Source organism: Lissotriton helveticus, chromosome 9 (assembly GCF_964261635.1).
Source record: "Lissotriton helveticus chromosome 9, aLisHel1.1, whole genome shotgun sequence".
In the NCBI taxonomy this organism is placed as follows: domain Eukaryota; kingdom Metazoa; phylum Chordata; class Amphibia; order Caudata; family Salamandridae; genus Lissotriton; species Lissotriton helveticus.
Window position 1 is genome coordinate 545,110,113 of NC_136070.1, and position 12,185 is coordinate 545,122,297.

At 49.2% G+C, this 12,185-nt stretch overlaps 1 protein-coding gene across 1 annotated transcript in view; it reads left to right on the forward strand.

Annotated features, from left to right (window-relative positions):
• Positions 1-12,185, forward strand: part of LOC144781527 (solute carrier family 22 member 20-like) — a 336,644-nt gene that overhangs the window by 19,205 nt on the left and 305,254 nt on the right. The window contains exon 4 of the mRNA XM_078660426.1: positions 11,573-11,727. Coding sequence (XP_078516552.1) covers positions 11,573-11,727 — 155 coding nt within the window. The remainder of the gene's footprint in view (positions 1-11,572; positions 11,728-12,185) is intronic.

Sequence of the window (12,185 nt, forward strand, 5' to 3'; positions counted from 1 at the left end):
AGTGATGAACCAGAGGGTGGCAGTGATGAACCAGAGGGTGACAGTGATGAACCAGAGGGTGCTGTGATGAACCAGAGGGTGGCAGTGATGTACCAGAGGGTGACAGTGATGAACCTCAGGGTGGCAGTGGTAAACCAGAGGGTGGCAGTGATGAACCAGAGGGTGGCAGTGGTGAACCAGAGGGTGGCAGTGATGAACCAGAGGGTGACAGTGGTGAACCAGAGGGTGAACGTGGTGAACCAGAGGGTGCTGTGATGAACCAGATGATGGCAGGGGTGAACCAGAGGGTGGCAGTGGTAAACCAGAGGGTGGCAGTGGTGAACCAGAGGGTGCTGTGATGAACCAGAGGGTAGCAGTGTTGAACCAGAGGGTGGCAGTGATGAACCAGAGGGTGGCAGTGATGAACCAGAGGGTGGCAGTGATGAACCAGAGGGTGGCAGTGGTGAACCAGAGGGTGCTGTGATGAACCAGAGGGAGGGTGGCAGTGATGAACCAGAGGGTGGCAGTGATGAACCAGAGGGTGACAGTGATGAACCAGAGGGTGCTGTGATGAACCAGAGGGTGGCAGTGATGAACCAGAGGGTGACAGTGATGAACCAGAGGGTGGCAGTGGTAAACCAGAGGGTGGCAGTGATGAACCAGAGGGTGGCAGTGGTGAACCAGAGGGTGGCAGTGATGAACCAGAGGGTGACAGTGGTGAACCAGAGGGTGAAAGTGGTGAACCAGAGGGTGCTGTGATGAACCAGATGATGGCAGGGGTGAACCAGAGGGTGGCAGTGGTAAACCAGAGGGTGGCAGTGGTGAACCAGAGGGTGCTGTGATGAACCAGAGGGTAGCAGTGTTGAACCAGAGGGTGGCAGTGATGAACCAGAGGGTGGCAGTGATGAACCAGAGGGTGGCAGGGGTGAACCAGAGGGTGCTGTGATGAACCAGAGGGTGGCCGTGATGAACCAGAGGGTGGCCGTGATGAACCAGAGGGTGGCAGTGGTGAACCAGAGGGTGGCAGTGATGAACCAGAGGGTGACAGTGATGATCCAGAGGGTGGCAGTGGTGAACTAGAGGGTGGCAGTGATGAACCAGAGGGTGGCAGTGATGAACCAGAGGGTGGCAGTAGTGAACCAGAGGGTGCTGTGATGTACCAGAGGATGGCAGTGATCAACCAGAGGGTGGCAGTCGTGAACCAGAGGGTGGCAGTGATGAACCAGAGGGTGGCAATGATGAAAATGAGGGTGGCAGTGATGATCCAGAGGGTGGTAGTGGCAAACCAGAGGGTGGCAGTAATGAACCAGAGGTTGGCAGTGATGAACCAGAGGTTGGCAGTGATGAACCAGAGGGTGGCAGTGGTGAACCAGAGGGGGCTGTGATGAACCAGAGGGTGGCAGTGGTGAACCAGAGGGTGGCAGTGGTGAACCAGAGGGTGCTGTGATGAACCAGAGGGAGGGTGGCAGTGATGAACCAGAGGGTGGCAGTGATGAACCAGAGGGTGACAGTGATGAACCAGAGGGTGCTGTGATGAACCAGAGGGTGGCAGTGATGTACCAGAGGGTGACAGTGATGAACCACAGGGTGGCAGTGGTAAACCAGAGGGTGGCAGTGATGAACCAGAGGGTGGCAGTGGTGAACCAGAGGGTGGCAGTGATGAACCAGAGGGTGACAGTGGTGAACCAGAGGGTGAAAGTGGTGAACCAGAGGGTGCTGTGATGAACCAGATGATGGCAGGGGTGAACCAGAGGGTGGCAGTGGTAAACCAGAGGGTGGCAGTGGTGAACCAGAGGGTGCTGTGATGAACCAGAGGGTAGCAGTGTTGAACCAGAGGGTGGCAGTGATGAACCAGAGGGTGGCAGTGATGAACCAGAGGGTGGCAGTGGTGAACCAGAGGGTGCTGTGATGAACCAGAGGGAGGGTGGCAGTGATGAACCAGAGGGTGGCAGTGATGAACCAGAGGGTGACAGTGATGAACCAGAGGGTGCTGTGATGAACCAGAGGGTGGCAGTGATGAACCAGAGGGTGACAGTGATGAACCAGAGGGTGGCAGTGGTAAACCAGAGGGTGGCAGTGATGAACCAGAGGGTGGCAGTGGTGAACCAGAGGGTGGCAGTGATGAACCAGAGGGTGACAGTGGTGAACCAGAGGGTGAAAGTGGTGAACCAGAGGGTGCTGTGATGAACCAGATGATGGCAGGGGTGAACCAGAGGGTGGCAGTGGTAAACCAGAGGGTGGCAGTGGTGAACCAGAGGGTGCTGTGATGAACCAGAGGGTAGCAGTGTTGAACCAGAGGGTGGCAGTGATGAACCAGAGGGTGGCAGTGATGAACCAGAGGGTGGCAGGGGTGAACCAGAGGGTGCTGTGATGAACCAGAGGGTGGCCGTGATGAACCAGAGGGTGGCCGTGGTGAACCAGAGGGTGGCAGTGATGAACCAGAGGGTGACAGTGATGATCCAGAGGGTGGCAGTGGTGAACTAGAGGGTGGCAGTGATGAACCAGAGGGTGGCAGTGGTGAACCAGAGGGTACAGTGATGAACCAGAGGGTGGCAGTAATGAACCAGAGGGTGGCAGTGATGAACCAGAGGGTGGCTCTGGTGAACCAGAGGGTGCTGTGATGAACCCGAGGGTGGCAGTGATGAACCAGAGGGTGACAGTGATGATCCAGAGGGTGGCAGTGGCAAACCAGAGGGTGGCAATGATGAACCAGAGGGTGGCAGTGATGATCCAGAGGGTGGTAGTGGCGAACCAGGGGGTGGCAGTAATCAACCAGAGGGTGGCAGTCGTGAACCAGAGGGTGGCAGTGATGATCCAGAGGGTGGCAGTGATGAACCAGAGGGTGGCACTGGTGAACCAGAGGGTCCTGTGATGAACCCGAGGGTGGCAGTGATGAACCAGAGGGTGGCAGTGATGAACCAGAGGGTGGCACTGGTGAACCAGAGGGTGCTGTGATGAACCCGAGGGTGGCAGTGATGAACCAGAGGGTGACAGTGATGATCCAGAGGGTGGCAGTGGCAAACCAGAGGGTGGCAATGATGAACCAGAGGGTGGCAGTGATGAACCAGAGGTTGGCAGTGATGAACCAGAGGGTGGCAGTGATGAACCAGAGGGTGACAGTGATGAACCAGAGGGTGGCAGTGGTGAACCAGAGGGTGGCAGTGATGAACCCGAGGGTGACAGTGATGAACCAGAGGGTAACAGTGGTGAACCAGAGGGTGGCAGTGGTGAACCAGGGGGTGGCAGTGATAAACCAGGGGGTGGCAGTGATGAACCAGAGGGTGGCAGTGATGAACCAGAGGGTGACAGTGATGAACCAGAGGGTGGCAGTGGTGAACCAGAGGGTGGCAGTGATGAACCAGAGGGTGACAGTGATGAACCAGAGGGTAACAGTGGTGAACCAGAGGGTGGCAGGGGTGAACCAGAGGGTGGCAGTGATAAACCAGGGGGTGGCAGTGGTGAACCAGAGGGTGGCAGTGATGAACCAGAGGGTGACAGTGATGAACCAGAGGGTGGCGCTGCTAAACTGCCCGGGAGCCCTGTGGGTGTGAGCCCCTGCGCTGCTGAGCTGCCATGGGGTTGTGAGCCCACGCGCTACTGAACTGCCCCGGGGCCCAGTGGGTGTGAGCCCCCGTGCTGCTGAACTGCCCCGGAGCCCTCTCAGTGTGAAAATCATTTGTGCTCAATTGCCTGGGAGCCCTCTGGGTGTGAGCACACATTGTGCTAAGTGTCCCCCTGCCCCCAGTACATACATACCCGTACCGCACAGCACCATTATGCTCTTGCACCATGAAGTCTGGTGCCTGGATGCTCCTGATCCGTGTAGGTGGTACCACCGTCTGGTGCAGTCAAAATGTAAATTCATAACTTGCTACACAGCACCAATAAACACGTGTCCCCCCTGGCACCGGTATGCGCATGTACCAGGCGTGGAGCACCCGCATGCCACTGCACCCTACTGCCCCGCGCCAGCATATGCCTGTACGGGGCAGTTTAGTATGAGATGGGACATTGTCCAGCAGCAGCAGCTGCATGCGCCTGAACCCACTGAGCAGGATCAGAATGGCTTTGTACCAACACGTGCAGCAGAGCTATCTTGGACATCTGAAGGATTCTGGGGTCCTGTGCCAAACTTATTTTTGCATCCATGAGTTTCCCGAGCGCCATCCCCATGTAGCTCCTGTGACCAGGAGGCTGCTTTTTCCTCATCTGCTGCTCTGCTCGGTCTCTGACCTTTTATAAACAAGATGCATGTGAACTCCCATAGAAGCCCCGCCCGTTTGGCCCCATCCACCACACACTAGCGGTATGAAACGTCTTCCCATCCGTCCCCACTATAATGGCCAGCTCACTCAAGGGACCTCGGCGCCTTTTGGCACGCTGGCAAAGTTACAGGCACACGTGGTCACATATTTGTGCAAATGGCACAAAAATCTGCCAGTTTGCGGTAAAATTCGCGGACTTTTTTTGCAATTTCGCACTAATTCGCGGACCGCGAATTCACAAATTTCGCCCATACTTAGTCTTTGGTGGGGTAGGCTTCAACCCATTTGCTAAATGCACAGACCAACACCAGCACATACTTCAAGTTGTTCACCCTTTCAAATTGAATATAATCCATTTGTAGCACTTCAAACGGCAAGGAAGGGGGCACAAAATTTCCACTGAGAACAGCCTCTCTCCCACCGGGATTATGCTGAAAACAGACCATGCAGTATTTAACCACATGAGCAGCAGTCTTAGAGATATTCGGGTTATTCCATACTGGGTCCAGTAATGCACGAATACCTTTAGCTCCGATATGGGCAGTACCATGGGCCATCACTACTACTGCGTACACCAGGGCATTAGGCAACAGCCATCTCTGTCTGTTAGTTAAGTCAATCCAGCAATCATTTTTGTCCAGCCGCCCTGTTTCCTGTTCCCATTTTAATAATTCATCGGGGGTGGCTTCTTTCTGCAATTCTCTAACACTTTCAATAGTATTATCAAATACTGTAGTCTCCGCCACCATCGGGTTGCTACACTGGGGAACATTGTGGACGTTTTAGTTTGTGCTGTTTCTTTCGCTACTTGATCTGCAAAGGCATTTCCCTCTCCTGTAGAGTCAATAATTTTCTTGTGGGCGCTACACTTGATGATAGCCACCTTCTCTGGCAAGGTTAGAGCATTGAACAATCTTTCGATGGAAGGGCCATGCTGTATTCTTTGACCATGGGAGGTAAGGAATCCTCGTTCCCTCCACAGCCGCCCAAAACTATGGGCTACGCCAAAAGCGTACTGGCTGTCTGTAAAAATATTTACTCTTAAACCTTCACTCAGTTCACATGCTCTTAGCAATGCTATTAGTTCAGCTCCTTGCGCTGAATGCTGAGAGACCCGAGCGGTCTCTACTACTGTCCTAAGGGTAGTTATAGCATAAGCAGCTGTTGTCGTGCCATCTGGTAACTAAAACAAGAGTCATCCACATACAACTCTCCTTGTGAGTCAGATAAAGGGGAGTCAGTGAGGTCTGCACGTCCTTTTGTTTCTTCCTCTGTCCGCAATATACAATCATGGACATCGTCCTTTTGATCACTCGATGGGAGGGGTAGTAACGTGGCTGGGTTCAGAGTGGCACATCTTTTAATTTTAATGTGAGGTACAAATAAAGTCAATTCATAACCAGTCAATCGTGCACTTGTGAGATGCTGAGTTTTTGTGCGATTCAACAATATGTCCACAGCGTGCGGTACCATCACTGTGAGATCAGTATTTAACACAATCCCCTCCGACTGTCGAATGGCCACCGCCACAGCAGTAGTGGCCCTTAAACAGCTAGGAAGGGCTCTTCCAACATTATCCAATACTGCAGAAAAATATGCACAAGGCCGTTTCTTTCCGCCAAAACCCTGGGTTAACACTGAAAGGGAACAACCGTCCACTTCATGCACGTAGAGTACAAAAGGTTATCGGTAGTCCGGAGTACCCGAGACGGTTGCAGAACAAAGAGCAGATTTTAGAGAAGTAAAAGCATCATGGCACTCATCCGTCCAGGGCAATGGTTCATGCACATCCCTGGTAACCAAATGCAACAAGGGTTTAGCCAGAAGAGAAAAATTAGGAATCCATTGGCGACAGTAGGAGGTTATGCCTAGAAAAGCATGAACATCACGTGGAGTACGGGCAACAGACATGTTAGTAATAACAGTTATTCGTTCAGGAGTTAGCCTTCTCCCCGCTTTCGACAGTAAATGACCAAGGTAGGTCACTTCCTGTCGACAATACTGAAATTTGGATAAGGACACTTTATTACCATTCGATGCCAAATGGTGCAACAGTTTAACTGTGGCCTCTTTACAACCCTCTGCCGTATCTGATGCCACTAGGATGTCATCGACATATTGGACAAGAACATTACCAGGAGGCAGGACTAATTCATCTATTACTGCTTTTAGAGCTTGGCTATAAATACTAGGGCTCTCAGTATAGCCTTGAGGTGCGCGACAGAAGCTGAAGCTGCGACCAGATAATGAGAATCTGAAAATATGACGGCTGTCAGGATGGATCGGAATACTAAAGAAAGCGTTCTTTAAATCGATCACTGAAAAGTACTGAGCAGTAGGGGGAATCATAGTCAAGATTGCAGTGATATCCGAGACCACAGGGTATTGAGGAATCACTATTTTATTAACCTCTCTAAGGGCAATTACAAAATGATAAGTATCTTTATAATCAGGGTCACCATCTAAAGGGGCCTTTTTCAAAATCGGTAAAATGGGGCTGTTCCAAATGTTTGCAGCCGTTTCCTCTACTACTCCCTTGTCAATTAAATCACGAATGACATGCAATAAAGCCTGTTCACCTTCTGGCGAAATTCGATATTGGGGAATACGTGGTATATGCACGTTAGGTTTTAACGTGATAGACACAGGGGGTATTTTCAACAATCCTACATCCGTGTCCCCTTTGGCCCACAGAGTGTGGGGTATACCCAAAAATTCAAGAGGGAGAGGTGCATCTTTAGCTAAACATTGGGACTGACGTTCAATAGGGGGCTGCAATGTTAGATACACACCATCAGGAGAACAATAAATACGAGCATGCAACTTCTTTAGTATATCTAGTCCAAGCAAATTTTCGTCACAACTAGAGGTAAGCAAAAATGGTGAGTCCACAGTAACAGGGCCAATAGTAAAGGGAAGTGGCTTTGAAACAGGGCTTACTACGGGGATTCCTGAAAAACCCACCCATACGTTATTATGCCCAGACAGAGCAGCCCCTGGGACCAATGTATGAGCAACAGAACTGTTCATTGCTCCAGTATCCACTAAAAGCTTCTCAAATGTCCCCATCAATTGCCCCTGTACATAAGGCCCCTGCTGGTCAACTGGTACGGATATATGGCCCCTGCTCTGTCCGTGGCTGTCTCATGCATAGTTATGTCCATCATATCCGTCCTCTCGATAGTCCTCATTATAGTATTGCCTTCCTTGAAAATCATCAAAATAGTTCTTTCCTGACTCTTCACCCGACCTATCACTACGTCTCATGCTATTCCGATCAGTACCTCCTCTTCCTCGTCCTCTATTAAAACCACCTCGTTCATATAGTAATGGACACTGGGCTCGCCAGTGTCCTTCCTGCCTACAATTGGAACACTGGTTAATCCTTATAGGAGGACCCTGACCTCCTCCTCCTCTCATCATTGCTCCTCTAGGGAAGGAGCCCCTTCCTCCCCTACTGTTTTGCCCTCTGCTGACGTGCTATAGCAGTACTCGGGTTTTCAATTCCTTAACCTTTTTATCCGATTTATCCTTACTCTCATTTTCTCGATGTTCATAGCACTGAGCCATGCTGAGAATGACTGAAGGAGTTGAAGTGGTCCAAGTGCTTTCAGCAGCCTGTAAACGTGTCTTTATTTCTGGTAACAAATTAGTGACAAACCTGTTTACAAATAGCCGTATGCCACCTTCTGTTGACAAATCTTGTCCACTGAAATCAATAAAACACTTTCTCAAACCGAGTAAAGAAATCAGATTCATTTTCATCCTTCTTTTGAATGCATGCCGTTAGCTTATCCCAGTCCACCTTTCGTGGAGGAATGAGAGTTTGCATGTAAGTAATAATTCGAGCAGGTATAGCTAATATCTCGTCTTTAGGCTTATCGCCCGGGTTTTCGATCTTTGTCCCATGTCTTTATCTGGACCCAGGTTCCTCCTAGTGCGGCAGCATGATCAGAATCATGCACCTGTCTCCATATATCTACTGGGACTAAAAGACCGAAAAATAACTCGATGTCAGCTAAGGTCATTACGGCTGAATTCGCGGCTTCTGTCAATTCTTTATAATAAGCCGTGTTTTTTTTCGCGGGTCAGGATGTTGGGCTTTTAAAGTAAGAACCTCACTTCGCTTCCAAGGGGTATAGACCCACTGCTCTTGGAACCGTGCTGCTACACGTGCTCTGGTTATTTGGGCCCCTCCATCTAACACTTCGGGAACCTCTGGAAGGAAAATAGGGTGTACTTCTCTCATAGGGTACTGGGTCCCTACGTCTGGGCACCTTCTATTCATTCGATCCTGATATTGTATTAGAACATCAACATTTTGAAATATTTCTTCAACTTGTAATTCAACTTATAAGCTCGATCTTTGATATCACACAATATCTGGGGGGCCAGTACTTCCTGAAAACATTGCTCCCATAAAGAAATCAGTCTAATTGCCATATGTTCTAATGCTAGTTGTTGTGCAACTGGTTCAAAATCTTTCATAGTTCTCCAAATGTCTTCTAGAGTATAAATTGGATTCCGCATCCATTGGGACGCCTGAACCACTATAGCCCGCCTTTCGTCTTCTCCTAGGGAAAAACTCGTCGAGCATCCATCCCTCCCATAGGGCGTCGTGGCGTGATATCAGATGAGGCAGCGGTCAGCCCCATAGGGGTGGCCATTGCCCCTTTAGTTGGGGCCGTTAAAAATACCGGGGACAGGGGAGAGGCAACACCTGCCCCAGACATCAAAGTGATTAAATCGGAGGTAGTTGGACGGAGGTTAGGAGGAGCGGGTAACGGGGCCGGGGGGGGGGGGGGTGTATAGCCACCGGTGCGGTAGCAACCGCAGGCACCGTTGCTCCCGTCCTTCCAGTCCGATCCACTGGGACCGCCGGGTACAAACTTTGGGGGGCATATGGAGGCGGAGGGCGAACCTCCAATAATTCCTCTATCTCATCTTCTGCCTCGGGTCGGGTCACATAACTTTTATCGGTTTGTAATCGAAACTGTCTATCTATTTGCTCAATATTCTTTTCTACTTTCTCTTTTTCATATGCCACCGCTTTTTGGGTTACAGTCTGTCCTGCTTTAATCTTTCCTAATTTCTCCTCTCGTATTCTCCGTCTCTTTGCCTCCTTTAACCATAAGGTAAAGGAGTCAAACATGGTCTGACGGCTCCTTCTCAAAAACAATTTATTCTGTAGGTAATTAATTTTCCTTTCATCAAAAGACCCGGTTAAAGGCCATTGCAATTCTGCATTATCTTTAGTATATTTATTCCACAATGTATTAAACAAAATGGGGGAAATACCATGTTTGACATACATGTCAAAACTAGGACTGCCTTCTGGAGGATCAGGATGTCTTTCTTCTAGCCGTCCACTTCTCTGGCGGCAGCATCCAAAACACAATTTACTGAAACACGACATTTTTAAGAATTTCAACAAATCTTAACTTTCTAACTGAAGTTACACTCATGGACGCGTCCACTTACCACACACACTCTTCCACTTGTTCAACTACAAACAATCCTATTCGCATTACATTCCTAAAGTGCATAAGGATCGATCGATAAGAGTACTTTGGTCATGAAATCATAATTCCATACGACATGTCTCATACTGGAACAGAGCCCGTCGACTCTTGTTCTGGGAATCAATCACCCCGGATTCCAGACCACTAAAAAAATTCACAAAAGAGACAGTCCCCAAAGACTGCCCTGGGATCATCAGACAGGCGCACCACGAACCCTCTTACAGACTATCCCGCAGTCCTGTGCTGGTTGGGCCGGGCGTTATGGGCGCAACCCCCGACCACGCGCTTACCCAGTTGCTCCTGTGGGTCTTTCCGAAAAGGATTCAGCCGAGTGAGCACCCACCGTGCAACACTAAGGCGTCTGATGTTGTCCCAATTAATCACCAAACAAGTCTGTGGAGCGTCTGCCTTTGCAGTTACACCTCTGCCACGTCAGACCCCCAGATTCCCTGTGGTTCACCAACCACTACATACCATACTCAGTTAACTGTTCTTCTGAGCCACTTCTCAAAAGTGCCCATTCCATAATCCATAAAGAATTATCATACAATTTCACTCAACTGGTGCACTCAGGTCTGATTGCGCGTTCTCCACTGCCGACTCCTTTTATAGACCAACACGGTCAGCTGTTTCAGAGTTAAGCCCTTAGGACTCCGGCAAAGGGTTATTTAGCAGCTGTGAAGGTCACTGGGCCGGAGAGTGGAATTTTCCTTTTTTACCACAAACTGGTTTCTCAATTAGGATCCTTTTTCAGTCCCCCCCCCTCGACCAGAACCCCTCCCCGTCCCTCTTCTCCTACTTACAGGAGGAGACAACCCTATTGCGGAGTCCCAGCAGAGTCGTCAAATGAGGTACTATAAAAATATACCATAGAGCTACACTTACCAATAGCCCATATACAATAGTTACAAAGAATAAGTCAGTCGGCAATGGAGAAGGTTCAATCGTTTATTTTGCAAAAGCGCCCTATATAGGGGAGCCTCCCTCTCGCCACAGCTCTCAAAGGTGTCCAGAGGAGACCGCTGGATTACATTCAAAACAGTGCATATATACTTTCAGCATACCTCATAGAAACCCCGTACATGGAAAAGTACCAGCTCATGAGAAACCAACAGGAAAATTCATATAAGACACAACTGATTGATTCGAAACTTAGCTCAAGTTATTCCGGGGGTAGGTCAGTAAAGGTGCCTCCCGTCCATTCTGGTGCACAGGAGTATAAGCATGGCGCCTGCAAGAATGTGCTCATCCTACAAGAAAGGCAGATGTGACCTTGAGTCTCCTAAGTTAGAATCAATGGTCTGTTCATATCCCAGGCCGACCTTTCAAGCTTTCTATCAGCAGCATGTCACGTGTTTTCTCAACTAACGAAAGAGGCCTCGGGAAATGAAACCAAGATGGCGTCCGTTCAGTTCAGGCCCGATTCGGAGAAACTACATGGGTTGTGTATTTACAAAGGGGTTCTATCGAAGTAGCAGATATATATTGGATATATTACGACAACATGATATAGTATAAACTGTATATTCCTTCAGAAAGTATTGAGGTAGGTCCCAAATGTTTCTACTGCATTATCTGATGAGCCCTCGTAGTTGACTTTGGGAAACAAATATTGCTATCCATTGACAGTGTTATCAAAATAAAGATGGGCAGCTACACACCCGTAGCTTTGACACATCATCTCCTGCCCCACTCCCAATTTTGCGTGATTCTTTAAAAAAATCTCTTTTGTTTTTTAACTTTTGGTCCTGTAGCTGTGCTAATATTGTCTTCCCACTTTTCATGTGCATGTGGCAATGGACACAGGTTTGGACGTCGCACCGTGATTATCTGGTCCTACCTGCAGATGAGTGTTGCGGGCACTTGTGTGGCTTTCCTGCCCTCCTTCAGCTGCTACTGCTTTTTCCGTTTCCTGACCGGCATGGCTGTCTCCGGGCTCCAGCTCAGCGCTTTCTCTCTAAGTGAGTAGCAAAAATAGCAGAGCAATGTCAGCAATACAGGGTGGATGGAAGTAGGAACAAGCACTGACAAAATCAAAGGGTCTGGCTTATAACTGAAACTGCCTCTTCATTGACAAAATGAGTTTGTTTATGTGGTTTTGTGGATAGCCATGGTTGCATGAAAGAATGTGTCAATTGGTGGGTGAATGGAGGCTTTCATACATGCGCTAGTGATCCATACCTGCATCTATTACTTGTCGTCCATGCACCTTGTCACTCCTCGATTGTATCATTCTTGCATTCATTCATTAGCCCATCCCCTAAGATCCATTCCCCACATACACACCACCAGTCACTATTGTGGTGACTGACAATTAACACAGAAATGCACATATAAGCCCGTTCCTAATGTGTACTTTGAATATGCCAGTAGCAAAGTTTCATTACTTTGAAACAACTTATTTAGCATGAGTGTTGCA